Here is a 27,735-nt window from a genome sequence, read left to right as displayed (position 1 = left end):
AGAGAAGTTCCTTTATCATTTGTTGTAGAGCTGGTTTAGTGGTGCCGAATTCTCTTAGCTTTTGCTTGTCTGTAAAGCTTTTGATTTCTCCATCAAATCTGAATGAGATCCTTGTAGAGTAATCTTGGTTGTAGGTTCTTTCCTTTCATCACCTTAAGTATATCATGCCGCTCCCTTGTGGCTTGTAGAGTTTCTGCTGAAAAATCAGCTGTTGACCTTATGGGAGTTCCCTTATATGTTATTTGTCGTTTTTCCCTTGCTGCTTTCAGTAATTTTTCTTTGTCTTTAATTTTTGCCAATTTGATTACTGTGTGTCTTGGTGTGTTTCTCCTTGGGTTTATCCTGTATGGGACTCACTGTGCTTCCTGGACTTGGGTGGCTATTTCTTTTCCCCTGTTAGGGAAGTTTTCAACTATAATCTCTTCAAATATTTTCTCAGGTCCTCTCTCTCTCTCTTCTCCTTCTGGGACCCCTATAATGCGAATGTTGTTGCGTTTAATCTTGTCCCAGAGGTCTCTTAGGCTGTCTTCATTTCTTTTCATTCTTTTTTCTTTATTCTGTTCCGCAGCAGTGTATTCCACCCTTCTGTCTTCCAGGTCACTTTCCGTTCTTCTGCCTCAGTTACTCTGCTGTTGATTCCTTCTAGTGTAGTTTTCATTTCAGTTATTGTATTGTTCATCTCTGTTTGTTTGTTCTTTAATTCTTCTAGGTCTTTGTTAAACATTTCTTGCATGTTCTCGATCTTTGCCTCCAGTCCTTTTCTGAGGTCCTGGATCATCTTCACTATCATTATTCTGAATTCTTTTTCTGGAAGGTTGCCTATCTCCACTTCATTTAGTTGTTTTTCTGGGGTTTTATCTTGTTACTTTATCTGGTACATAGCCCTCTGCCTTTTCATCTTGTCTGTCTTTCTGTGAATGTGGTTTTTGTTCCACAGGCTACATGATTATAGTTCTTGCTTCTGCTGTCTGCCCTCTGGTGGGTGAGGCTACCTCAAAATAATTTTATTTGATAGCTTATTTGACATGAATCAGAGCAAAGACTAATATGTCTTTGATTCCTTTTCCTGTCCTATTGTCTAGCTTCTGTGGACACCTTAGAATAATTTGTTATAGTTCCTTATTTGGTTTAGTCTCTCTTTGCCTGTCTGTTGACTCATTAAAGACACTAAATACACACACACTCTATATACACTATATACTTGATAGTGTATGCACACAGCCAGATGCCCTATAGACATACATGTGTGCTATATTGCCCATACATGATCATACACATCCATACTCTGCATATGCATAGTTAGCATTTTATTGTGTGTTTTAAATTTAAGGGCTTTTACTTTTTTTTTAAGATTCTGTTATATTTTGTTTAGAAAGACAAATCTAAAATCTGGATATTCTTTAAGAATATTTAGGGCTTCCCTGGTGGCGCAGTGTTTGAGAGTCCGCCTGCCAATGCAGGGGACACGGGTTCGTGCCCCGGTCCGGGAGGATCCCACATGCCGTGGAGCGGCTGGGCCCGTGAGCCATGGCCGCTGAGACTGCGCGTCCGGAGCCTGTGCTCCGCAACGAGAGAGGCCACAGCAGTGAGAGGCCCGCGTACCGCAAAAAAAAAAAAAAAAAAAAAAAGAATATTTACTTATGGAGCCTAACTCAGTCACATAGTCTAATTTAATACTATTCATTCAACATTCAAAATGTTTATTGAATACTTGCTATATGTTATGCATTATTGTAGGCACTGGGAATGCTGCAGTATACAAAGTAAAGTCTCTTCCAGTTTATTAATTTACAGTAGAATATGAACAGCTTCCTTCCCTCTCTTCCCCAATTTGAACTTAACATTGAAATAACAACCTCTTTTGTATGTTTGTACATGTTCAAAGCAATGTACATCTTCCTAATTATAGTGTACATTTAAATTTGTTTAGTTTCCTGGTAAAATTGGAAAGTTGTGTTTTTTTTTCCTCTTCGAAAGCAATAAGGAAACTATAATTTAGAATGCATGACTTCTGGGAAAGTTTCTACAAGGTGCATTCTTTCCTAGTTCTCAGTTGTCATTCTCATCCCAGAATTCTTTTAGCACTTCATATGTATTCTCTTTTTAGCAATTGGATTACAAAGTCCTTGAATTATTTAGTCAAAAAGATATAACACCCACTCTAAAAATAGTTTATTAGACCCTCTATCAAAAAGACCTACCATATACCTATATATACCTTTTTTGTTTTTTTCCCCAACTGTTAAGTGACAACTGTATGTTTGAGTGAGAATCCCCTGACCTGAATGTTAGTTTTTGTAAGTTATATCTCCTGGGCTGGCAGGTGTCCTCAGAGAGGAGTCCTCTGGTTTCTTGTCTGAGAAGTATTAAGGCCTGATTTTGGCTTTCTGGGATCCAAAGGAAAGAAAAGAGTTTGTAGTCTCATCTTATAATATGTGGGGATTTGCTGATTCCTCTGTTTTCTTTCATTGGTGTCCTTTACCCCTGTACTTAGCTAGGCCTGATGGCCAGAGTCAGTCTAGTTAAAACTTTCATTAGAGAAATCTCCAGTGTTTTGCTAGAGTGGGTAGTTTTTTTTGTTGGGGAGAATTGGCTTTTTTTTTTTTTTACCCAAGAACATGGTATGTCCTTTCATTTATTTAGATCTTCTTTTATGTCCTTAAGTAAGAGTTTTATAGTTTTCCCTTGATCTTACGCTTATTAAGTTTATTCTTGAATATTTTATGGTTTCTGCCTCTCATTAATATAGTTTTTTCTGTTTTCTTTCCTAGATGCTTATTGATAAAGACTATTTGTTGTATAAGCAGTCACCTTATTTGACAATTGAGTAATTTTTACCTACTCCCATTTAGGTTTCCAAAGTACATAGACAGTTCCATCCTTAGCAAAAGGAAATGGTTGTATCTCTCCTTTTCCAGTATTTATGAAAGTAGAAATAACATTCCTGTGTCATTTTATTTTTGTCTTTTTGAGGTTAGTAGACAGAACCTCTGAGACAATGTTGAATAATAATGTGGACTGCAAGTATCCCTGTTTAGCTTTTGATTTTAATTGTAATGGCTTTTAAATTAAGAGAATACTTATTGTCAGTTTTAGATAAATAGCTTTTATTGTTCTAAAGTTGCTTCTTTGAGTTTCTGTTTCTGTTTAATGTTTTTATTATGCCTGCTGAATTTTATTGCATGCCTTTTCAGAACCCACCTATTAATGATTGTGTGCCTTTTATTAATTTGTCAATGTAGTGAATTAAATTGATATATTGTAGTTTTAATTTCGTAATTCCTTAAGTTCCTGGAATAAATTATTTTTGGTTAGAGTGTGTTATTCTTTTGATACATTATTGGTTTCTATTTGCTGACATTTGTAATATTTGTATTTGTTTTCACAAGTTATATTGGTTTTGGTTTTGATTTTGTTGATATCTGTCAGATTTTGATTAAAGTTTTTTGCTGGCTTCCTTGAATTGGAGAGCTTTTTGGAACTGGAATAGTTTCAGATTGGAATAATCTGTTATTATTTTTCTGATCAGCAACAAAGGAAATTGACTTGCTCTTTGAACTGTGCTGGGGCAGGTGGAGAGTATTGGCTGCTAGATACTCATTGACTTTTTTTAAAGCAGAAAACAGTTCTAAGATACATTTTATTGTCTGATTTTTTTTTTTTTTTTGAGTCAAAGGCACACATGCACAAATCCCAGAGAGGTTCTCTTCTTGTGGCTGATTTACAAAAATGACCGTCCATGTTAATCTGGGCTAAACACTATTGTGGTCAGGATGAAGGCTCTAGGGCCCAAGAAAGGATATCCACAAGTTGCTTGACCGTTAGGTTTGTCAGGAGCCAGCAGGTGGCAGCAGTTCAACACACAGGTTTATAGAGGCATTACACTTCTAAGTCAGTCTAACTTGTGGTTTACAGTTGTTAATTTTAGAGAAATGTCAATTGGGAGGAAGTACAGTTAGGAAGTAGAAAATTCCTTAGGAAAGAAAAATAAATTGTGTTTTAAAATTTGGTTCTTTATTATTTTGTCATTTTATTATGATATTAGGGCTTATTTTAAAGTAATGTGTTCTGTTTCTTAATATTTACGGAATTAATTTTGTCCTAATTTATTTTTCTGTTTATCTGAAAAACTCATGTTTTTGCTACTAAAGAAGAGCGTCATCTTGTGGTGCCTCTTTAAATTGCATGTAAAGATGGAGAGGAGAGTTACTGGATTCCATTTGAAGCATGCATTCGTGAGGTTGCTTGTTAGTCCAGCTCAGTTGTATGCCAGTATGTTCTTATCTAGACCTGAATCTAGCTTATTTTCTACAGCTGAATGTATTAATAGGGAGCCAGTAATTTACCTGGTTAAAGAAAAACGAGTGGAGTAAGTTCTTGGAACTGTGTGTGCTTAATGCATTATTGAAAGCTTTGTGGTACATAAAGACGTTACTTAGTCAAATTGCAATTAATTTAAAACACCCTTCCTTAAAGCTTTAGCAAAAGAAAAAAAAAGGTGGGGGCAGAAAAAGGAAGACTTTTTTTTTCTTCCAAATAAAATTAATAGTTATTAGTGATAAAAGACTTTCTCCAGAAAAAGATCACTCCCTTTTAAAAGGGCAAATTTTTAAATGTCAATGTCTAATAATACTATTAAATGGCATCCTTATTTAATTTAGCTTGACCAGTTTTTTAAACTTGAGTAGTGTTTTCTGTAAATGTACATGTATTAGAAAAATGCTTTGTTAGTTCAGAGCTTGTCTCCTTGTAGTTGTAACTAAGAGATCCCCAAATGGTTTTGAGATGTTTTCATAAATATGTACAGTTTATGAAAACAGTACTTATTTACTGTTTAGTGTCATTTATATACAATATGTGGACATTGAGATTTTTGTATTATGTTTTGTTGACTCAGGAATCTAATTAAAATACTGTGTAATATATTAGCCTGAAAGAAAAACTGAATATGGTAGTTTGGTTCATATTAGGGTTTTTTTTTTTTTTGGCGGGATGGGGAGTTATTCTCTAAGTTGCATTGAGTTCTGGGGTATCATTTGTTTAGAAAAACTTGAGAATTGGTTTCTTCTCAAGAAAGTGTGGAATACAGGAAAGACCAGCTTTTGGAGTGTGGTCAACCAAGATTTGAATATTGGCCCTGCCATTTTCTAGCAGTGGAATTCCAGGCAAATTATTTAATTTTTTTGAACAGAGTTCTTTATCTTCTTAAAGTGCGATAATAATTTCAACTTCATAGGGTTTGGAAATAATTAAATGAGATGGCAAAAAGTCAAAGCACTTATTTAATACAATACTGTACATTGTAGTCATTCAATAAGTGCTCCATTTATCAATGAAATTTTAATTCTTTTGCAATTCACCTGTGAAATGTTAGAATGATTTTCAACAGCTTTGCACATAGTTACGTTAATTTGTTTTTTGACTGGAGGAAGAAAATGATTGGGTGGGACCAGGACATTATAGATGCACATTACATAAAGCTTTATTATTAGGACACTGTAAAACTGTTATTGAAGGTTATTCAGAAATAATTTAGTACTCTAATTTACACAAGAAAATATTTTATTGGTACAGTCCATTTAAAATTAAAATGTACTCTTTGAGAATTAGGTTTCAAAAATCAGGAACATTTAGGTTCTTTCACATAAACTATCATATAACTTTAAGATACTGTATGTTTTCTTTTGAATTTTAATTTAATTTTGGCTTTACATTTATAGACTTGAATATCTTAATCATTCTACTAGATATTGCACTCATTTATCTGATAATTAGGTACCTAGCAATCTCAGTTATGTGGAACCTTGTATTTAAAAGAAGATGGCTTAAAACCATCTTTATAATTGAATATGAAATGAAGAATAGTGGCTTCCTAATAATGCTTCCCTAGATTAGACATAGTGAAGAGCATGTAATGGAGGAGACCACTAGAAACTTTTACTTTGAAACAACTATTCTGAGGAAGAAGTTCCATTTTATTTTATCTTGTTCACATCCTTTAATTATGTATATCACACGTAAATTATTCAATATGGAAAAAAAAACAGTCAAGCAATGTATTTGAAGCAGTAATGGAAAATTCTTCTTTACCCCCAATCTCCCTTACCACCAGTTGCACTTTGATCTCATTTTCCTAATAGTAAACGCTATTAACAGAATAGCACATGTCTGTCTACAGCTTACTCTGTGCTGTCATATTGCAGTGTTTGTTTAAACGTACATGGATTTATACATATTCTGCATCTTTTTTCCCTGTTATTATCTTGGTGATCTTTTTGATGTATTGTAAATCTACTTCAGTATATTTAACAGTTATTTGGTATTCCAAAGGATGATTATTCCACAGTTAACCATTCCTCTGCCAATGCTCTCCAGACAATGATGCCAGGTACACATCTATAGTTGAACACATTGGATTTATTACTTTTTGCAGCAGAGGAGAATGCATACCATGCAGAACCATAGGGTATCTCAGAAGATGTTAGAAAGGCCTTATTGTGGGATTGAGCTTATATTAGATGATTTGGGGGGAGGATTTAAGAGACTGGGGCTTTGCTCTGGATTGGATACTGTTAGGAAACTGGATAATTCCATGATGGATATCTTAATAAGTCTTATCCAGAAAGAGGGAAGAAGACTGGGCCAAGGCTCAAGCTGTGGTTAGTAATAATGGCATGGATTAGGGTCCTGTTTGTAGCTTTGGCAATGTACATGTTTTATCTGTGTTCAGATACCATTACAGGGTGATGCTGTTTTTGTCTTGTTCTGTTATGGTGACAGAGGTCACACAGCGGCCTTGTCTGATGACGATGTTCTGTGAAGTTGTTTATGTTCATCAGGAGAACATAGCTGTTAGTGTCACCAGCTCATAGCAAAACCAAGGCCTAGCTGATACTACCAGGCTAGCACTGGGATGCCAAGGGCTGCTATTTTCTTACTTACTGTTGATAAACAGCTAGGTTGTATCTTAGTTTTTATTGACACAGCTTTTCATTTTCATCGTTAAAATAAACATTCTCGTTATATGGATCTTAGTGTACATGTGCAAGTATTCTTATAGTATAAATTCCTAGAAGTGGAATTATATTAAATGGTATATAATGCATGATAAAATTTGATTTATAATCATTGCTGAAAGCCTATACTTATTTCTGTTCCCACCAACAGGGCACCTTAGCCAAGAATAGACATTAACAGTCTGAGATTTTTTTTTTCTGACTAATAGAGATATCTTATTATTTTAATCATATATTTTTTTTACTAGTGAGTTTGAGCATTTTGCTCATTTTTTTTAAAGCCATAGTTTTCCTGTTCATATTCTTTTCCCATTAAAAGAAATTTAATAACCTTGTCTTTCTTGTTGAGTTTTAAGGGTACTTCGTATGTTATAGATATTAGTACTGCTTTATATTTGTGGCAAGTATTTCTCTCCCTACCTCCTATATGTCTTTTATTTACATAGGAAGGCTTTCTCCACCTTGAGATTATTAAAACATTATTAATCTTCTAGCACAGTTATTTTACTTTTCCCTTAAGACATTTATTTTATTAATCTATCTGGAGTAAGCAATATTTTTGTGTAATTTTTTCCCTAAAGATCCCTAGTGTTCCACTATCATTTGTTGACCAGTCCATTTCCTTCACAGTAATTGGAAATACCACATCATGTTCTAAATGCCTATGTAGACATCAGCCTGCAGTAAAATTTCTCTTACTTGCCCTTCACTTAACTAACTGGGTTAACTGATATTCTCTATTCTCTTTGAATAACATACTGACTGAAGACCATGGTAAGCTTAATGTTTATTGCCAGTAGGCTACTCAGTACTATGCTGTTACAATTCTGTTTCTGTTAGTTGAGCTTTACATCACTAATACCCAGATTTTGTCATTCTAAAAACTTTATGCCAGCTGTGTTTGTCGTTGCATTTTCATTATTTAATGCAATATTATGTAAATCAGTAAAATATGAGTACAGAAAGAAGGAAAGTTGCTGTTTTAAAGAAAATTGCATGCTTTAGAAAGAAACAGTGAGTCACGAAAAAACTTGAGGCTAATAAGGACATAGTTTACTTAAATTTTTTTAATATGTACATATATTGATCTAAACAGTTCTAGGAGTAGGGAATGAAATACATGAATCAAGGATTATTTTTGTACTGCAGGAAAACCTGTTAACTAAAAACTAAAACAACAATAAAAAATTAATTGAGGGCTTCCCTGGTGGCGCAGTGGTTGAGAATCTGCCTGCCAATTCAGGGGACACGGGTTCGAGCCCTGGTCTGGGAAGATCCCACATGCCGCGGAGCAACTAGGCCCGTGAGCCACAACTACTGAGCCTGCGCGTCTGGAACCTGTGCTCCACAACGGGAGAGGCCGTGATAGTGAGAGACCCACGCACCGCGATGAAGAGTGGCCCCCGCTTGCCGCAACTAGAGAAAGCCCTCGCACAGAAACGAAGACCCAGCACAGCCAAAACTAAATGAATTAAATTTAAAAAAATTAATTGAATTGAATACAGTTTGGTGTATGAGAGGAAGTTTATTTTCTCGGTTGTAGCCCTTTTTATATATTTTCTTGTAAAACATTTTAATGATGTGTAATCCATCTTACAACTTTATATTGTAAGGACATATACATGATAAAAATGTGTCAACAAAAACCCAAGCTGTTAATAACATAATACAGCATTTTCATACCACAGGAATGTCCGTGTAGGCATTTAGAACATGATGCAGTATTTCCAATTAGTTAAAAATACTGATCATTAATTTTAAACTTAGAAGAATGAAGACTAGATTACTGCATTGTATTAGTTTTCTGCCATATTGCTATGTAACAACTTCTTCAGAGCTTAGTGACTTGAAACAAATGTTTGTCATCTCACAGTTTCAGTGAGAAATCAGAGTGGCTTAGCTGGGTGGTTCTGTTCCAGGGTTTCTCAAGAGAATGTAGCCAAGGTGTCAGCCAAGACTGCAGTGATCTGAAGGCTTTACTAGGGCTAAAGTGTACACTCCCAAAATGATTTCACTCACAGGGTGCTGGTTTTTGTCAGGAGCCCTCACTTCCTCCTCATATGTGTCTGCCATGTGCAATCCAAGAGAAAGCAAGATAGAAGATGTAAAGTCTTTTATGACCGAGTCCGAGAAGTCACATACCATCACTTTTATTTCTTCGAAGTGAGTCAGTGGGACAGCTCACACTGAAAGGCAGGGGAATTAGGCACCTACTCTTGAAGAGGAGCGTAACCAGTGCACTGAAGATATTTACTCTGTGTGTGTATGGGTCATGGAGAGGGCGGGATTCACTTATAATGTTTGGCTTCTTTTTAGGACACTGCCTTAGGAAAACCACGAGAGGTGTTTCGACTTCCTACAGATTTGATAGCATATGACAATCGCCTTTGCGCATCCATGCATTTCACATCTTCTACTTGGGTTACCTTGTCAGATGGAACTGGAAGATTGTATCTCATTGGAACGGGTGAACGTGGAAATAGTGCTTCTGAAAAATGGGAGGTGAGTTTTTTTTTTTCTTCTTTAGACTTAGCAAAGTCTGGAAAGTATATTCAAATTAGAACTTAATGATTTTGAAATAACACTTTTTTAGGGATAGTTTACATGTGACCTCTTGATTTTTATAATATATAATGTTTTGGATATCTTTTTAAGTTAAATTATAAAATGTATACCTTTTATGAAACTGATATATTAGCTATTCCTGTTTTGATCTGGGGTGCATGCAGTTATCAAGGATTGCATTTGCTTTTCAGCAAATACCTATTGAGTGTTTTATAAGTGTAAAGCAGTACACTAAGCAATGATGCTGCCACCTTCTTCTTCTTGAAGAGTTGGCCAGAAAATTGCATTGTCATGTCTTTTCTCCTCTACTCTTCTTTTATTTGCTGGTATGTTTAAGGGCCCAGCACACTGCTGCACCACTCTGCTAACTGTCTGGTATGTTTAAACTGGTCAAATAGTAACTATACCAGAGTATTCCCAACTTAGAAAAATATACTGTAGAATAAATAACTATAGTTACGTACCAGTCTCCAAGATGTCATTTTTACTTCAGTTTTTTAAAAACAATGTAACAGACTTAAATCTGAGGGGCAGGTGTTAGGATTTTAATAGTAATATATATGGAATTATTTTCTCTAGAGCCACAGTTTTTGAAGGTAGAGAAGAATGACACTGAGTTGTGCTAATAGGTACAATGTGATATTGCTACTGTCTAAATCTCAGCAGGTGGCCTTTCGTTCTGGGTAGCTAAAGCGATATGAATTTAATATTTTACATCTTATAAAATATTTTTATCAGACCAATAGATGCCTACAAAGACCAGGCTTTAATTATTTGAGAAAAACCAAGAAGGCCTTAGTGGTTTACCTTTCTTACTAAGTTATACCAAATGCTATACTTCCAAATTGTAGTATGTTCAAAAAACTAAACAAAAAACACAGTAAATTATCAGAACAACAATAGCCTGTTTATAGGGAGCCTTTGTAGTCACAGTTTCAAATAGTTATTGGACATTGTGACATTTTCTGTTCTGGCCTCCAGTAATAACCTTTTTTTTTTTTTTTCTTGCTGAGGCCATGTGGTATATAGCACAGCTACCTGAAATAGTTGGAAGGAATTTGGAGAATGATGGGCAGGAGAGATATGAATGAGAATTTATCTGTTATCAAGCAGATAACAGAATTTATCAAGCAGTGTGGATTATCACTGTTATCAAGCAGTGTGGATTCTGTTGGTTTTCAGTAGTAAGAAACACACTGACCTTGTTCACCTTCAGATTAAAAATAACACCACATATTCCACCAGAAGGAAATCCATATGGGTTAATATTTCATTTGGTTTCTGCTGTGTATATCTCCTTGGCACATATTAGGCCTTCAATAATATTTTGTAAATGAATTAAAAATTTAAATTCACTCCACATCCTCTTCAGTATTTGTACTATCATAATGAAATCAACACTCTCTGGGGAGGTTGGGGGAGTGGGAAAGGGATGGGACTTGGGCATTACTGAGGTGGGAGGAATACTGAGGGATATTGGTCGCTTTGAGAGAAATAACTCAGTAGAGTTTCAAGACTTTGGGGGAATTCGTGTAAGAGAGGAGGCTAAAGGTGAGCATGACGGGGGCATGGTAGGGCCTAAGGGGGCCAAGCAAGCGTGATGGTGATGACTCAAATGTAGAAAGAGAAATAAAGGAAGACTGCCTGTTTCCAAATGTGTGGCCTCTAATGTGATGGGGGTGCTGTATATCAACAATATCACAGTTGATTTGCTAGGTTTGTTCAGAAGACTGGAAACTTCAGCCTAAGAATTTTTAAGAGTCCAGACATCTACTCCTCTGGTCTCATGAGAGAGAAAGAAGAGAAGGAAACAGTAAACTGGCTACTTGTGCTTGGCAGAACTTTCAATTTTTTCTCCCTGTGGTTTATTTCTTCTTGTCCCCCAAACAAAAGCAGAACCCAGTCAACCAACTATAAAAAACCATGTCTGTCATCTCTGTTTTGAGTATTTGAGGTGTTTTTGGTTTTTTATCCCTGCTTGTGGAAGACTTTAGAATGGATTTCAAAGCTCTACTATTCGAATAATTTTGGCAGAGTTGCTCAAACACAAAGAGAAAATGACGACATTAAAGCACACTTTTCTTTTTTTTAAATTTTCTTTTACTTTTTTTTTTGCGGTACGCGGGCCTCTCACTGCTGTGGCCTCCCCCGCTGCGGAGCACAGGCTCCGGACGTGCAGGCCCAGTGGCCATGGCTCATGGGCCCAGCCACTCCACGGCACGTGAGATCCTCCCGGACTGGGGCACGAACCCGTGTCCCCTGCATCGGCAGGCGGACTCTCAACCACTGCACCACCAGGGAAGCCCTTTTATTTTTTATTGAAGTATAGTTAACTTACAATGTTTTGTTAGTTTCTGGTATACAGCAAAGTGATTCAGTTTTACATGTATATATATTCTTTTTCATATTCTTTTCCATTATAGTTTATTACAAGATACTGAATATGTTCCCTATGCTATACAGTAGGATCTTGTTGTTTATCTGTTTTATATATAGTAGTTTGAATCTGCTAATCCCAAACTCCTAATTTATCCCTCTTCCCCTTTGGTAGCCGTAAGTTTGTTTTCTGTGTCTGAGTCTGTTTCTGTTTTGTAAGTAAGTTCATCTGTATCATATTTTAGATTCCACATATAAGTGATGTCATATGGTATTTGTCTGACTTACTTCACTTAGTATGATATTCTCTAGGTCCATCCATGTTGCTGCAGATGGCATTATTTCATTCTTTTTTATGGCTGAGTAGTATTCCATTGTATGTATACCACATCTTCTTTATCCATTCATCTGTCAGTAGACATTTAGATTGCTTCCATGTCTTGGCTATTGTAAATAGTGCTGCTGTGAACATTGGGGTAAAGCACATTTTTCTTTATAAGGCTTTCAGGTAGGAGCTGATATGAGGGGATTCCAGATAATGGGTTTAAAAAGAATAAAAAAGCTAATTTTTGTCTCAGATTAGTATTCAGCTATTTATTTTTTCATTTATTTGAAAAGCTTGTTTAGAAATTAGTCTTAAAACCTCTCCTATTTGGTATTTAATAAAAATATAATAGTCTTTTAGATTATGTGTTTGTCTTATAAAAAGAATTTGATAAGATTTTGTGTGTCTTTGCATAATGCTTTGATTCGCTTTTTAAAAAGGAGCTTCAGTATTTAAATAGCGTTGGTGGAATTATACCTTTTAAATGTAAGTGGGCTCTTTTGTTTTTGAAGAACAAGAAAGTTTTTGTGATTTGTTCTCTAATTCCTTTGACTCTTACCTTTGTAAATTTCCAGAAAACAAAGAAAAACAAACCAAACCAAAAACAAAAGGAAAAAAACCATACACACACCCACTCACAAATACACATGAACTGTATTCAGAAACTAAGAGGAAGAAAGCAGAAATAAATCAGAGATGAGACAGGGGAAGAGATGCAGTAATGCATGTTGACTTGCTCATGTCCTGTACAGAACATTCTTTAAACTTGACAATTCTTTTCTAGAAGATTGCTTTTAATTCCCTTTCTCCTTTAGATGCTGTTTGGATGCCCTGTTGTTTTCTTTGTTTTTAAGCCATGAGTACTGATCAGTTTTTTCTGTTAAACAATTAGATATTTTCCAAAAGTTCTTTCTTCAAGCAATATGGTTTAAACTTGTAAGCTTTATTTAAGGGCTTTTTTCATTTTTGTATCCTTGTAGTAAATATGGATAGTATCCGAGTTATTTGTTGGATTGTCAGAATTCTGTATATTTCCTCTGTGCCGTATACATTCATCTAATACATTTTTGTGAGTGTCATCTTTTTTCTTTTTTGTAGATTATGTTTAATGAAGAGCTTGGAAATCCTTTTATCATAATTCACAGTATCTCATTGCTGAAAGCTGAAGAACATTCGATAGCTACCCTGCTTCTTCGAATAGAGAAAGAGGAATTGGATATGAAAGGAAGTGGTTTCTATGTTTCCTTGGAGTGGGTCACTATTAATAAGAAAAGTAAAGGTAAAACAACAAAAATCTGATCTCTCTGTAGTGGTTGCTGTAATTTAGTAGGTTTTGAAATGCAAAGAAGTTCCTGTAAATGCTATTTGCTTTTTCTTAGGCACTGTGTTATGATTCTGGTACCTGCCACCCGGTGGAATGAATATTTGTAGATAGTTTCTCCTTAGGTATGGATTATAAAAAAATAATAATGTGTTTCCATAGTCAGATGTGCCTTTTTGTGTAAAAGGAGACACTATTACATAATTTTGGAATAATTTAAGTGTATATTTTTAATATATACAAAAGTATATGTTAATATGTGTATGTGTATGTATATACACACACACACACACACACACACACACACACACACACACACATATAGACACAAGATTTGTTCTTCGAAATATTTAATGTAATTTGTTTTTTCTTTCCAGTGTTGTAGTTTTATCTCTGGAGGAACACAGTAACTGAAAACTTCAGATTACGTGTTAGAAAGTTTCTGTAAAGGGCTAGATGGTAACCATTTGACTTATGTCATAACTACTCAACTATGATGTTGTGGTGCAAGAGCAGCCATAGATGAATGCATAAATGAATAAGGCTGTGTTCTGGTGTTTATGGACACTGACATTTGAATTTTATATAATTTTTACATGTTTTTAAATATTCTTTTGATTTTTTGTGATTTAAAAATATAAAATTCATTTTTTGGCTCACAACTTTCTTTTCTTAAAATCTCAGTTCCTCTTGTCCCTGAATTACTAACATAATTGTGTTACTTTTTATTTTCCCTGAACATTACAGAGCAGTGTTATATTTCTAAACTCTTTTGAGTGGAACATTTGATAAGTTATATTTTATGGTCAAGTAAGTTTGAAAATGTGGGCATACGATATCTCCATTTCACATTAAGCATATTCAAGTTTCTAGAAATTTTGAGTAGAAAAAATTTAATTTTGACCCAGCATTTCCCAACTCATTTAGCCATGGAATAATTCACTTGAGACCTACTGTTTTCTGTCCCACACATGTTGGGAAAAACCATCCAATAAAATATACAGTGTCTAAGTTTGGGTCTTTAGAGGAAGGTAGGACTCTTTGCTGTGAATGTACCTGTGGAGGAAAAATAGGAGTTTTTATTTCATTCATGAAATGAAAAGTCTATTCCTAAATATGTATGAAGTGAATGTGTGAATGTAGGTGAGGATTTAGAGAAAAAACACTGACAGATGTTTTAGAACAAATTGTATTATTATGTATGTATATGTGTTACTATGTGTAACTCATGACATTGAGTTATGATTTTTGACCGTTCATTATGAAGCTTACAAGCACTACCCACTGTAATAAAAATTTGTTACCCACAGTAACAATATAAGTAAAGGTACGGACTCAACTGAAATGTTTGGGTACTTTTTAAAGCAAAAAACAAAGACAAAAACCCCTTATTTTCATAGAATAAATTCAGTTAATTTACCAGAAACTCAGAATACAGTTAATTGTTTATATCTTAAAAATTCCAAGCACAGTTATTTATATTTGGTTATAGTAGGCAGATAGATCTATATCTGAATGTGTATAAAAATCATTTCTACCATAAACATATTTCATTTAAAAAAAAACCCTTATCAGTAGCTAGAATGGGAAGAAAATAGTCCACACCACACTTTTTCTGGTATCATCAGTTTGTAGCTTTTTTCAGAAGACACTTATCATATACTGGCTGAGAAAGTAGACAGGCTGGCTGTAGTGAAGGAATGGGTAGTTTTTTCAGAGGTTGATGTTTCAGGTAAGGCAGTCACTTTTATGATTTAGAGCACTGCTCTCCAACAGAAATTTTTCCAAAATGGACGTGTTTATATGTGAGCCACTCAGTGTGATAGCAGGTAGCCATGTGTGGCTTTTGAGCACTTGAAGTGTGGCTAGTGTGACTGAGGCATTGAATTTCAAATTTTACTTAATTTTAATTAAATAGCTACTCTGGCCAGTGGCTACCACTTGGACACCACAATCTAGAACAAATTTCATCAGACCCAGTATTTTTTTTTTAACATCTTTATTGGAGTATAATTGCTTTACAGTGGTATGTTAATTTCTGCTTTATATCAAAGTGAATCAGCTATACATATACATATATCCCTATATCTCCTCCCTCTTGCATCTCCCTCCCACCCTCTAGGTGGTCACAAAGCACCAAGCTGATCTCCCTGTGCTACAAGGCTGCTTCCCACTAGCTATCAGTTTTACATTTGGTATTATATATATGTCCATGCCACTCTCTAACTTCATCCCAGCTTACCCTTCGCCCTCCCCATGTCCTCAAGTCCAGTCTCTATGTCTGCATCTTTATTCCTGTCCTGCCCCTAGGTTCATGAGAACCACTTACTTTTTATTCCATATATATGTGTTAGCATACAATATTTGTTTTTCTCTTTCTGACTTACTTCACTCGGTATGACAGACTTTAGGTCCATCCACCTCACTACAAATAACTCAGTTTCGTTTCTTTTTATGGCTGAGTAATATTCCATTGTATATATGTGCCACATCTTCTTTATCCATTCACCTGTCAGTGGACACTTAGGTTGCTTCCATGTCCTGGCTGTTGTAAACAGAGCTGCAGTGAACATTGTGGTACATGCCTCTTTTTGAATTATGGTTTTCTCAGGGTATATGCCCAGTAGTGGGATTGCTGGGTCGTATGGTAGTTCTATTTTTAGTTTTTTAAGGGACCTCCATACTGTTCTCCATAGTGGCTGTATCAATTTTACAGTCCCACCAGCAGTGCAAGAGGGTTCCCTTTTCTCCACACCCTCTCCAGCATCTATTGTTTGTAGATTTTTTGATGATGGCCATTCTGACTGGTGTGAGGTGATACCTCATTGTAGCTTTGATTTGCATTTCTCTAATGATTAGTGATGTTGAGCATCCTTTCATATGTTTGTTGGCAGTCTGTATATCTTCTTTGGAAAAATGTCTGTTTAGGTCTTCTGCCCATTTTTGGATTGGGTTTTTTGTTTTTTTAATATTGAGCTGCATGAGCTGGTAAATTTTGGAGATTAATCCTTTGTCAGTTGTTTCATTAGCAAATATTTTCTCCCATTCTGAGGGTTGTCTTTTCATCTTGTTGATGGTTTCCTTTGCTGTGCAAAAGCTTTTAAGTTTCATTAGGTCCCATTTGTTTATTTTTGTTTTTATTTCCATTTCTCTAGGAGGTGCAGACCCAGTATTTTAAAATAGGGATTTATTTACAGAATATTAGGTTGTAAATTTTTTTTATCCTTTTTAAAAAAGGTACCTAATAGTGTGCTTTTTAATAGTACATTTAAAATATTTAGTTTAAATTAGAATTAATATACAAATATATTCAAATATTTTTGTTATATAGTTTTTTATTTGTAATTTTTTTGTTCTAAAATGCTTTATTTTCTTACAGATAAAAAAAAATATGAAATTACTAAGCGTAATATTCTCCGTGGAAAGTCAGTGCCCCATTATGCCGCTATTGAGCCCAATGGGAATGGTCTAATGATTGTCTCTTACAAGTCCTTTACATTTGTTCAAGTTGGTCAAAATCTTGAAGAAAGTAAGGATGAAGACATGTCAGAGAAAATCAAAGGTAATTTTACTTCGAATATCCATAGAGCTCCTGTGTAAAATATATCTGATTTGTCCTCCCAGCTAGGTTATGAGTTTTACCAGGTCAAGATAGGTGCTTAATTTTTCTTTATTTTCCTTTATATTTCCCAGAATGGTCTTTTATAAAATATACCACCTAAGTAGTGTGAACTGTTCAATTTAATACTTTTGTAATTACCAAAAAAGTTTTTAAAACCTATATATTATCTTACCTGATTAGATATTTAATAAATACTTACTGAATGAATAAACAAATACTAATGTCTACTTGTTGGTGTTTGAAAATCCAGCATATTAGTATTGTCAATAATAATTTTTAAAAATAAGCTAACCTCTGTTCATTATAGGTGTCCTAATTACATGTTCTTATCTTTCATACTAAACTGAAAGAAGGTTCCTTGGGGGTAGAATCACTAAGTTTTCTTAGTGTTGCATTCATTCATGAATGCATGAGTGAATGAGTGAAGGTAATGTTTTAGAATGAAAAGAGTAAAAAGGTCTTTCAGGAGAAATTTATATTTGTATACAAAGAGTACATATTCTTTAAAAGTATTCCAGAGAACATTTTTCTATAATCATTACTGTTTATATTTGTGGTATTTATAGCCAGGGACTAGTATATTTTACTTAATAGAGATTTTCACAATATTTAACAATTATATATATTACTCTTTGAATCTACCCTTTTTATTACTTTAACAACTTAATTATTTAAAATAAAAATTAGTTTCACTATTTTTATAAGTATATTTTTATATATTTTTATAGCTTAAAAAATGAATCCTTCAAAAAGTATTTAAAAATACTTTTCAAGCACTTAATTTATATATGTTATATAATATTTGAATATGTAATAAATATTTGAAAAATACTTTCTCCAGGTTTGAAAACATGTACAACTCCAATTATAAGGGTTGTGCTTGGTAGCGTTTTATTTAGCGTCTTGTGATGTTTTTATGTGAGATCCCTTTCTGAATAAATTCTACTATTTTGTCTTAATTATAATGTTAAACTCTCCTAAAGCTTAGCCAGAGCAGTTATCCATATCTCTAGACCACATGCGCTTTAGAACTCCTTTGGTGAGCGATTGTGGAAGAATGAAAGACTGCCTTAATCCTTAGAACCAGTCTGCCTAGTAGTTAGGACCATGTGGTTCCAAGACAGATTTGCAGGCTAGTTGGGACACATCATGTGTTTAAATCACTAGCCACTAGTCCAGTGTTTCTTTTGTTGACATCTCACACTATATTTTGCATTCCTCCTGAGTTCGTTTTTCCCTTTTAGTGTAAACCACAAGTCCCTTCCATTTTTCTGTTTCTTTTCTAATAAATAGCCCTTTCTTGTACCCACTTTCTCTTGGGGAATTTCTTCTGTATTTATTTTATCATTGGACTTTCACAATAAGAAAGGAAAATTGTTCTAATTTTTAAAAATTATGCATAGTTTGTTAATTAGTATGCTTTCTTTTAAGCACTCTTTTGAGTATGTATACCGGTTTCATTTTCTGTAAACTTCAAGAAGACTGATATCATCTATTACCCATTTGGTATTGTCATGATATTACAAATAATGATATTTTCTTTGAAGACCTAATACAGTCTATAGAGATATAGAAAGGTACTCAAAGCAACCAACAATGGAAAAAATTATTTAGGTGTCTGTATAGTTTTGATGGAGAGGGGAGTAAGAAAATTCTGGCTTTCTCTTTAGTCTATGTCCATGGCCTTAATTTATACTAAAAAGCTCATGTGATTTTGCAGGTTCCTCCCATCCCCATATCTGGCAGAAATTCTATATTGCATGATTATTATGTATAAACTGCCTTGTTAATGTTTGTGCGAGACGAGGGATGAGTAAAACATTTCTTAGAGAGCTTATAGTATGTCTTTTAAGCTATATTTCAAGCGTTTTCAGTAAGTTTTTATTAAAAGTACTTCTAAAGGCAAAAGATAGAGGATCTGAGACTTAAAGGAATGTGATGCAAGTTAGATATTACCCCGAAGTAACAATTTTATCCTAAAAATTCATGCTTTTTTTTTTTTTTTTTTTGCGGTACGCGGGCCTCTCACGGTTGTGGCCTTTCCCCTTGCGGAGCACAGGCTCCGGACGCACAGGCTCAGCGGCCATGGCTCACAGGCCCAGCCGCTCCGCAGCATGTGGGATCTTCCCGGACCGGGGCATGAACCTGTGTCCCCTGCATTGGCAGGTGGACTCTCAACCACTGCGCCACCAGGGAAGCCCCCCATGCATTTTTTTAAAATTTATTTTATTTTTGGCTGCGTTGGGTCTTCTGTTGCTGCGTGTGGGCTTTTCTCTAGTTGTGGCGAGCAGGGGCCTCTTGTCTTTGTGGTGTGCGGGCTTCTCATTGCGGTGCCTTCTCCTGTTGCAGAGCATGGGCTCCAGGCGCGTGAGCTTCAGCCATTGTGGCTCGCAGGCCTCCAGAGTGCAGGCTCAGCAGTTGCGGTGCCTGGGCCCAGTTGCTCCGCAGCATGGGGGATCCTCCCAGACCAGGGCTCGAACTTGTGTCCCCTGCATTGGCAGGCAGATTCTTAACTGCTGCACCACCAGGGAAGCCCGCATGTTTTATATTTATTTCTATATTATCATATTTGTTAAAAGAAAAATTTTAATATCAGATAAAAGTGACCCTTCCAGGAGACACACCATGCTTATGCTATATCTTTCAGCATATCAAGTACCACCCCAAGTTTTAACATAAAACCACACAAAAATAAAAAGAATAATAACCCACATTTAGTGAGAGTTTATAATATATTTAGCTAACAGAATTGATATTAAATGTTTTACATGCATTAACTCATTTAAATGTCACCAGTCAGTCCTAAGAGGTGTGTAATATTCTGTTATACTGTTTTACAGATTAGAAAAATGAGGATTAGAGGTATAGTTGTGTATCAGAATTATTAAATGGTTGAACCAGGATTCAGACCGTGGACTAGCCAACTCTGGAGCACTAGTTCCTAACAGCCCTGTTATATTCCTTTCTGATGAGTGGATAGACAGATTAATGTTTATGGATGCCATTAAGCAAATATTTATTCATTTTGCATTTAAGCCCTATTTTCCTACTTCCATGGTGATAGTATGATGGGTCTCAAAGTGTCTCTTTAGTAGATAGCTTTTTTGGAGACAAGCTGAGGAGTTAAGAGAAGGTGATGAAGGCAGGATTCTTTTATTGGGAACTTAGACAAAATATACTGACAGCCCTTGAATTTGCTATGAAATTGCTTTCATGTTGTGAATGAGGTAGAATAGCCAATACCTTTATAAGGAAAATATCTTTTATTTTTGTGTGGACATGTATCCCACCAAATAACAGTAGTCTCCTGTATCACAGAGTTACTATATTGCTCCAGCATTGGCAAATCAAGGCTGTGGTGAATGTTTCAGACAGGAGTTTATGACATATTTGGTATTCTTTTGAAATCGGAATCCACTGTGTGTGTGTGTGTGTGTGTGTGTGTGCGTGTGTGTGTGTGCGTGTGTGTGCGTGCGTGTATAAGAGGAAGAGGGAGAAGTAGGGAAGTAGGGATACTGAGAGGCAGGGAGAGAAGGAATGGGGATGAAAGAGTTGCTATGATTTGTACTTTATGAATGTGTATCTCTTGGAGCATGAGGTAATCCTGGAACAGGAAAATGTCAAGTAAATTGCTACAACTCTTTAAGTGAAAATTCCCCATGGACATCTCTGTGTGTTTGTTCATAATCATTTTTTTGTGAGACGATCACTAGAAAATATGCTAAGATAGGTTTTCTTTTGTATGACCTAGTCTCAGCTTTTTAATTACATAATGCATTTTTCTTTTCCTAAAAGAACCTCTGTATTACTGGCAACAGACTGAAGATGATTTGACAGTAACAATATCGCTTCCAGAAGACTGTACTAAGGAAGACATTCAAATACAGTTTTTGCCTGATCATGTCAACGTTGTGCTGAAGGGTCAGAGGTTTTTGGAAGGAAATCTCTATTCATCTATTGATCATGAAAGCAGTACATGGATAATTAAAGAGAATAATAGGTATTTTTATAGTTTTATTTATATTTAAAATTTTATTTTTTATTATTTCACTTTTTCCTTGTTTTCTTTTTATACTTTTTGCAGTGGTTACATCATAGGGGAATACTACAATAGGTCCATCAGTATTGCTGATTATTTTTCTTAAGATAGATTAAAAATGAAATTACTGTAGTTAAGATTAAAGATACTATTATAGTTATTGTTTACATTATACTGCGTGCTTTTCATTACCAGCTCTGGATACAATAATAATAATAACAGAAACAATAATAATAATAAATAGGTGAAAGTGGTCATTTATTTAAATTTGTGCTTTTTAAACTTTTTAATAGAAATAATTTTTTTCTATTAACTTTAATTTGCTAATTAGTGGAATGCTACTCTGCAATATGAACCTCAAAAACGTTACATGGACTGAAAGAAGCCAGAGACAAAAAGTATGCCCTGTGCAATTCCACATAAGTGAAGTTCTAGAACTGGCAGAACTAATCTATGGTGATACAAATCAGAACCGTGGTTACCTCTAGGGTGCAGGAGGATTGACTGGAAAAATGCACAAGGGAACTTCCTGGATGTTTCACTATCTTTTTTGGGTTATACGGGCATATGCATTTGTCAAACAATGAATTCTACACTTAAAATCCATGAATTTCATCTATAAATTACACCTCAGTAAAAAGAATATGTAAATAAAAGGTAAACAAAGGTTGTGTCTTGTAAGACTATAATCCTCTGTCCCAACTACCGTTCCTCTTTGTAAATCTATTGTTCCAGATACTTCATTCCCTAATCATTTGGATTAATAAAATTAGTCTCTTTCATTTTAGATCAAGTCTTAGTAATTATTGAATTCAGTGATGGTTAATGAATGGTGTTAGGCACTTAATTTTTAAAATGGTCAAATTTTGTCAGAAGTGGGTTAAAATTAGATATTTTCATTAAATATAATTCTTGGTTAGTGGTATTTTACCCATCCATGTGAGTCTTGATGTGACTCTGAATTCTGCTAGTCTAAGAAATATATATCTAGTTCAAAATTGTTTTTAAATTAAGCAGATACCCTGAAATCATTTTATTAATGGAGAGATTTGGTGACTTCGTTATACTTTTTAATGTATTATTTTAAAAACTCAATATCTGAAAGGTTCTTTCAAAAGTATTTTATATTTCCATATATTCTATTTAAACATATCTTACTAGTGTGTGTGAGAGATGAGGATAGCATTTTTAAATTGGCAAACCAGCTGGAACATACTGCTAAATATATGTCATCAAGCAGTAACCCAGCCAAGGTTTAGGAGAAGAGCTGGACCTTATGCAAATAGTTTCAGCATTTAACACATGAATATAGACCAGTATTCTTTTTTCATTAAATTTGAGGTGCTTGATTACTATTTTATGTTACAAAAGATAATTACAGTGCTGTGTTGGTATCATTGGTTTAAAAACACATGATTTTTTTGTACTTGATTATATTATTCGTCTCATTTTCAGTAGTGAATGTTCCTTGTAGTTTTGGAAGGATTTGTTAACTAATCTGTAGTTTATTATGTATGGGGCTGTGTGTTCCTTTTTGCTTGGATGATAGGATGTGATTCTAGTTTTAAAATGTAGAAATGCATTTGTGCTAAAAGAGTAACATTGACTAGATATGCCAATTTAATGATGGTTCATAAATTCTTTATAACTAAAACTGTACGAATTCTAACTTCTTTAGCTAGCAACTGACTAAGAACAGTATTTATGCATTCTGGTCACTAGGTACAAGTTCTTTAATAGTTATTTACATATATTTTTTCAGAGAGGCAGAATAGTGCAGTAGTGAAGAACATGGACTTGGAGCCAGACTGCTTTACTAGCTTGTGACCTTGGCAAGTTACTTAACCTCTCAGTGCTTTCTTTTCTTACTTGTAAAATGGACATGATAATAGTGCTTACTTTATTTGTTTGTGGTGAGCAGTAAATGAGTTAAACATGTAAAGTACTTAAGATAGCACCTAGCTTACGGTAAGCATTAGGTAAGTATAAGCTGCTGTCATTATTTTTATTATCATCATTATCACCATCATCATCATCATTCAAGATTAGCTTTCTCCTTAGAAAATGTAACTAAATCTGGGCATTATTGACCATGGTGGTAGTTTTTAATGCTAATGATAGGAACTCATTACATAAGAAAGATATTATTTTGTATAGTCTCTTAAAATACAAGAAGTTTTAGAAAATTTTAAAGTACTGTAATTAATTCATGAGGTAGTGATAATAGCCTTGAAAAAGAATATCTGATAAGTTTGCATGTTCTATTTGATAATTACGATAATAGTTACTATCGTGTTCTTGCAATTGTTTCCTTGCAATTGTGTTCCAGGGCATGGGTTAGTATGGCCCACGTGTACCAGAGATGGCACATGGAAAAGGTTGCTTTGCTGTGAAACAGCTACCACCAACATCACTTTTCTCTGTATTATAGCAACAGCCAGCTTACCTGGATTTCCTTTCCTATTCAAGAGGCCCATGGGCAACTCCCTATCCCATGTCCACAGTCTGCCCTGACTCAGCTCTCTCTCCCTTTTCTGCTGTATCAGTCCTTAATCTTAGTGTTCCCCGATGGGTCCTTTTTTATTGATTTAACTAACCTTCCTGATATTTAGGTCAATAATATATTATGGCTACTAGTTTGTGATAATGAAGGTAATTGTTGGCTCCACACACAAAGAGGTACCTTCAGTTATAGGCCCTTTCCAGTTAACTTTATGTGCCCCCCCCGACCATTCCCCAGTGAAATATCTCATAGATTCATGCTGCTTGCATTTTTCTGTTACTGAAGATTGGTAACACACAGCACACCTGAACTGCAGCAGTACTTTCTGAGTGGTGTTACTCTTCCCAGTCACTCCAGTGGTGCCTTCTTGTCTATTAGATCTATATTGTTTACCCTTGGATGATAGGTTTTCCATCATATGCAGAATGAAAATGAACATGATTTTTGGTAAAACATCCTCTGGACATCAGAGGTGTAATTTCTGTGGAAGATTCTTCTGTTTGGTATTGGTTGTATAATTTGTATAGTTGCTTAATGTAACATTACTTTTCTCATCTTAAACTTCTAGCTTGGAGATTTCCTTGATTAAGAAGAATGAAGGACTGACATGGCCAGAGCTAGTGGTCGGTGATAAACAGGGGGAATTTATTAGAGACTCAGCCCAATGTGCTGCAATAGCTGAACGTTTGATGCATTTGACCTCTGATGAACTGGTAAGCAATTGCAATAGCAGTGTGACTTCCCAAGGATCCAGAAGTATGTTATGTGAGGATTATACCATGTTTTTCAAACATTATTTTGCTTTTCCTAATGTAAGAGACAGATTAGGTATCACTGACTAGTGTTTGAATATGGCTTAAAATTCTAATATATATTCCTTATACTGTGTGAATATATATATGTGTGTGAGCAGGTTGTACATATAGGGTGGGTGTGCATGTATGGTTGTATGTATGTATGTATCTTTCGCTCTCTCAATATATGTACAGAGAGAAAAAAAGAGATATATATTTGACACTTGAACAATGCAGTGGTTAGGGGACCAACCCTTGTGCACTCAAAAATCCAAGTATAACTTTACAGTTGGTCCTCTGTATCTCCTGCTCACATCCTCAGATTCAACCAGTTGGGTATTATATATTTCTGTAGTATGTATTTTAAGTGGACCTTTCCAGTTCAGACCCATGTTGTTCAAGTGTCAACTCTATCTCTGTGTATATCTATATTCTCTTTTAGAAGAATTGACTGACCAAAGCTGACAGGGACAAAAATTATGATTTTACCCCCTACCTTGCTAATAATCTACGTGTAGTCATTGAAATTTTCTGGGTGCTCTTAGAATATCACAAGGGGTGTTTGTGTGTGTGTGTGTGTGTGTGTGTGTGTATATACATATAAAACATACAACTGTGAGATTTTTGTTGAGTATGTTCCTATTCCGATAACATTTAAGATAATGTTAAGAATTTGAACAAATTCAGCAATACACCAGAACTTCAGTTATGTTCCTTTACCAAAACATACCAGCAAATTTAAAATGTCTGATTTATTGCCATCTGGAATTATAGCAATGAGGAAGATTATATAAAGAAGTATTTATACTGTAGGGTTAGTTGCATCCTAAGGTAGAAAGGAAAGATTAGAATATTGAAGGTCAATGTCTCTGACAAAAGAAAACATGACCAAAATGGAGAAACCAAGTTTCACATTTTCTAGCATAATGGAAAATTTCAAGAATCACTGGAATTCATATGTATGACTATAGAACTTTGATTTCATAGCCCTCTTGTTACAAGCCATGCAGACTGCATTGCTCTGTGTTCATTCAATATTCAGCAAGTATTTATTGTGATAGGGCTCTGGGGATATAATTATAGTGATAGTAGTGGGGGTTTGTTTTGAGATTGTAGATAATTGCTACTAACTGTCTTTTAAACTTGATGATTTCAAATGAATATTCATATATATAAGTTATTTATGCCTAAACACTAGTGTGTTTGTTACTTTTAAAATAAAAAACAGAATCATGTCATCTCTAACTGAAGGCAGTTTTGTGTTTTTCAAATCTTTATACTTTTTCTTGCCTTACTGCATTGATTAGAACCTCTAATCCACTGTAAAATAGGAATGGTGAATAGTGAAAGCAGATATTCTTGCCTTATTCATGATCTTGCGGAGAAGACTGAATTTTCACTATTAAGTATGATGGATTCTTTTTATCACTTTGAGGAAATTTCTTCTATTCCTAGTATGCTAAGAGTATTTATCATGATGGTCATGATGTATTATTATTCTTTTTTACATATCACTGGTTTGGTTTACTAATATGTTATTGAAGAGTTTTACATTTATGTTTGTGAGGAATATTGGGGCCTATGGTTTTTGTTTTGTTTTGTCTTTTTACTGTCTTTATCTACTTTTGGTGTCTGGGTAATGCTGCGTTCATAAAATGAGTAGCGAAGTGTTGCTATCTTCTATTTCTGGAAGAGATTGTGTAGACTTGGCATTATATGTTCTTTAATGTTTAATAGACGTTGCCAGTGAAACTATCTGGACTGGAGTTTTCTTTTTTGAAGGTTTTAAACCATGAATTTAATTTCTTTAATAGTTATAGGATTACTTGGGGCATCTATTTCTATTGACTTTATTTTTCCTTTTTTTTCAGTTTCCAATTTCATTCATTTCTGTTATTACATTTATTTCTCTCTTTTGCTTGCTTTAGATTTATTTTGCTCTTTTTTGAAGGTGAAAGCTTAGATGACTGATTTTTGACCTTTCTCCTTTTCTAATGAAAGCATGTAATGCTATACACTTCCTTCTAAATACTACATTAGCTGCATCCCCAACATTTTCTGCCTGTTTTCTTAATCCCCGTTACTGATTGATTTGATTTGATGCTGGATTTCAGTTTTATGCACGGCTGGTTTATTCTTTGTTTGTTCTTAGTCCTAGGGCGGAACTTTTCATGAATCTCAACTGAAAGTCTGGAATGTTTACCAGGGTTTCTCCTCCTGTGTGGGCCCTGATCTCTAATTTTTGTCTCCCAAGCACTTTGATAATTATCAAAACTCAGCTTTTTAGCCCCTTATCCTCTGCTTTCCACTTGTCTTTTTAAGCTCAGCTTGAAATAACAGATAACTCTAGGAAAGCAGCATAGTCTTGGGTTCTCCTTGCTATTCCCTTTTCTCTATAATCTTGTCCTATTAAATACTGGCTGCTTTGATAGTCCTTAGCTTTTAATTTTTGCCCTCCCATCTCTAACATATGGGTAATTGAAAGGAGAAGGGAGGGAGGAGTGGGGAGGGTGCTTTCTTTTCTGCTGGATGTATATATCTTCTTGAGACACTGTGACAAAATGGCCCCAGCTAATTGCTGGAATTACCTTCTCAGCCAGCCACTGCAACCAGAATTGTTTCATTGGTGCTTAGAAAGGAGAAGACAGCCACAGCTAGCTGGGTGCTTTCTTTTCTGCTGGATGTGTATATCTTCTTGAGATACTGTGACAAAATGGCCCCAGCTAATTGCTGGAATTACCTTCTCAGCCAGCCACTGCAACCAGAATTGTTTCCATTGATACTTAGAAAGGAGAAGACAACCACAGCTAGCTGGCTCCATATCCCAGCTGGAAAATGGACAGATTTGATAATGTCTGTAACTTCCAGACATTTAGTTTCACAGACTCTCTGGTCCTTTCATTAGGTTCTCAGTAACATGACTGCATTTTGGCAAACTAGTTGTGTGGACATTTTATCAGTTGTTATAGAATTGTATTTCTGTTATATGCATGTGAATGTATAACTTATCTTTTAAGTGATCCTTTTTTATTCTTTGAGGGATATAAGACCAAACAGTGATTTTTGCATTCAAACAGTGAACATATTAAAATTACTTTAATGATTCCATTTATCTCTACTTTTGGCATATTTTTCATGATACCTCTGTGTTTTTGTTTGGGTGGATATTTGTGT

General features: G+C 34.9%; 1 protein-coding gene across 2 annotated transcripts in view; it reads left to right on the top strand.

The window, feature by feature from the left end:
- Positions 1-27,735, top strand: part of NUDCD1 (NudC domain containing 1) — an 87,812-nt gene that overhangs the window by 18,716 nt on the left and 41,361 nt on the right. For both annotated transcript variants that reach the window (XM_004282942.4, XM_033411254.2), the window contains exons 3-7: positions 9,333-9,518; positions 13,381-13,561; positions 16,983-17,165; positions 21,021-21,225; positions 24,336-24,480. In XM_004282942.4, coding sequence (XP_004282990.1) covers positions 9,333-9,518; positions 13,381-13,561; positions 16,983-17,165; positions 21,021-21,225; positions 24,336-24,480 — 900 coding nt within the window. The remainder of the gene's footprint in view (positions 1-9,332; positions 9,519-13,380; positions 13,562-16,982; positions 17,166-21,020; positions 21,226-24,335; positions 24,481-27,735) is intronic.

The sequence above is a fragment of the Orcinus orca genome, chromosome 17 (genome assembly GCF_937001465.1).
Source record: "Orcinus orca chromosome 17, mOrcOrc1.1, whole genome shotgun sequence".
NCBI lineage: Eukaryota > Metazoa > Chordata > Mammalia > Artiodactyla > Delphinidae > Orcinus > Orcinus orca.
Note: the sequence above shows the minus strand (reverse complement) of the source record. Positions and strands in the feature narration are given on the sequence as shown.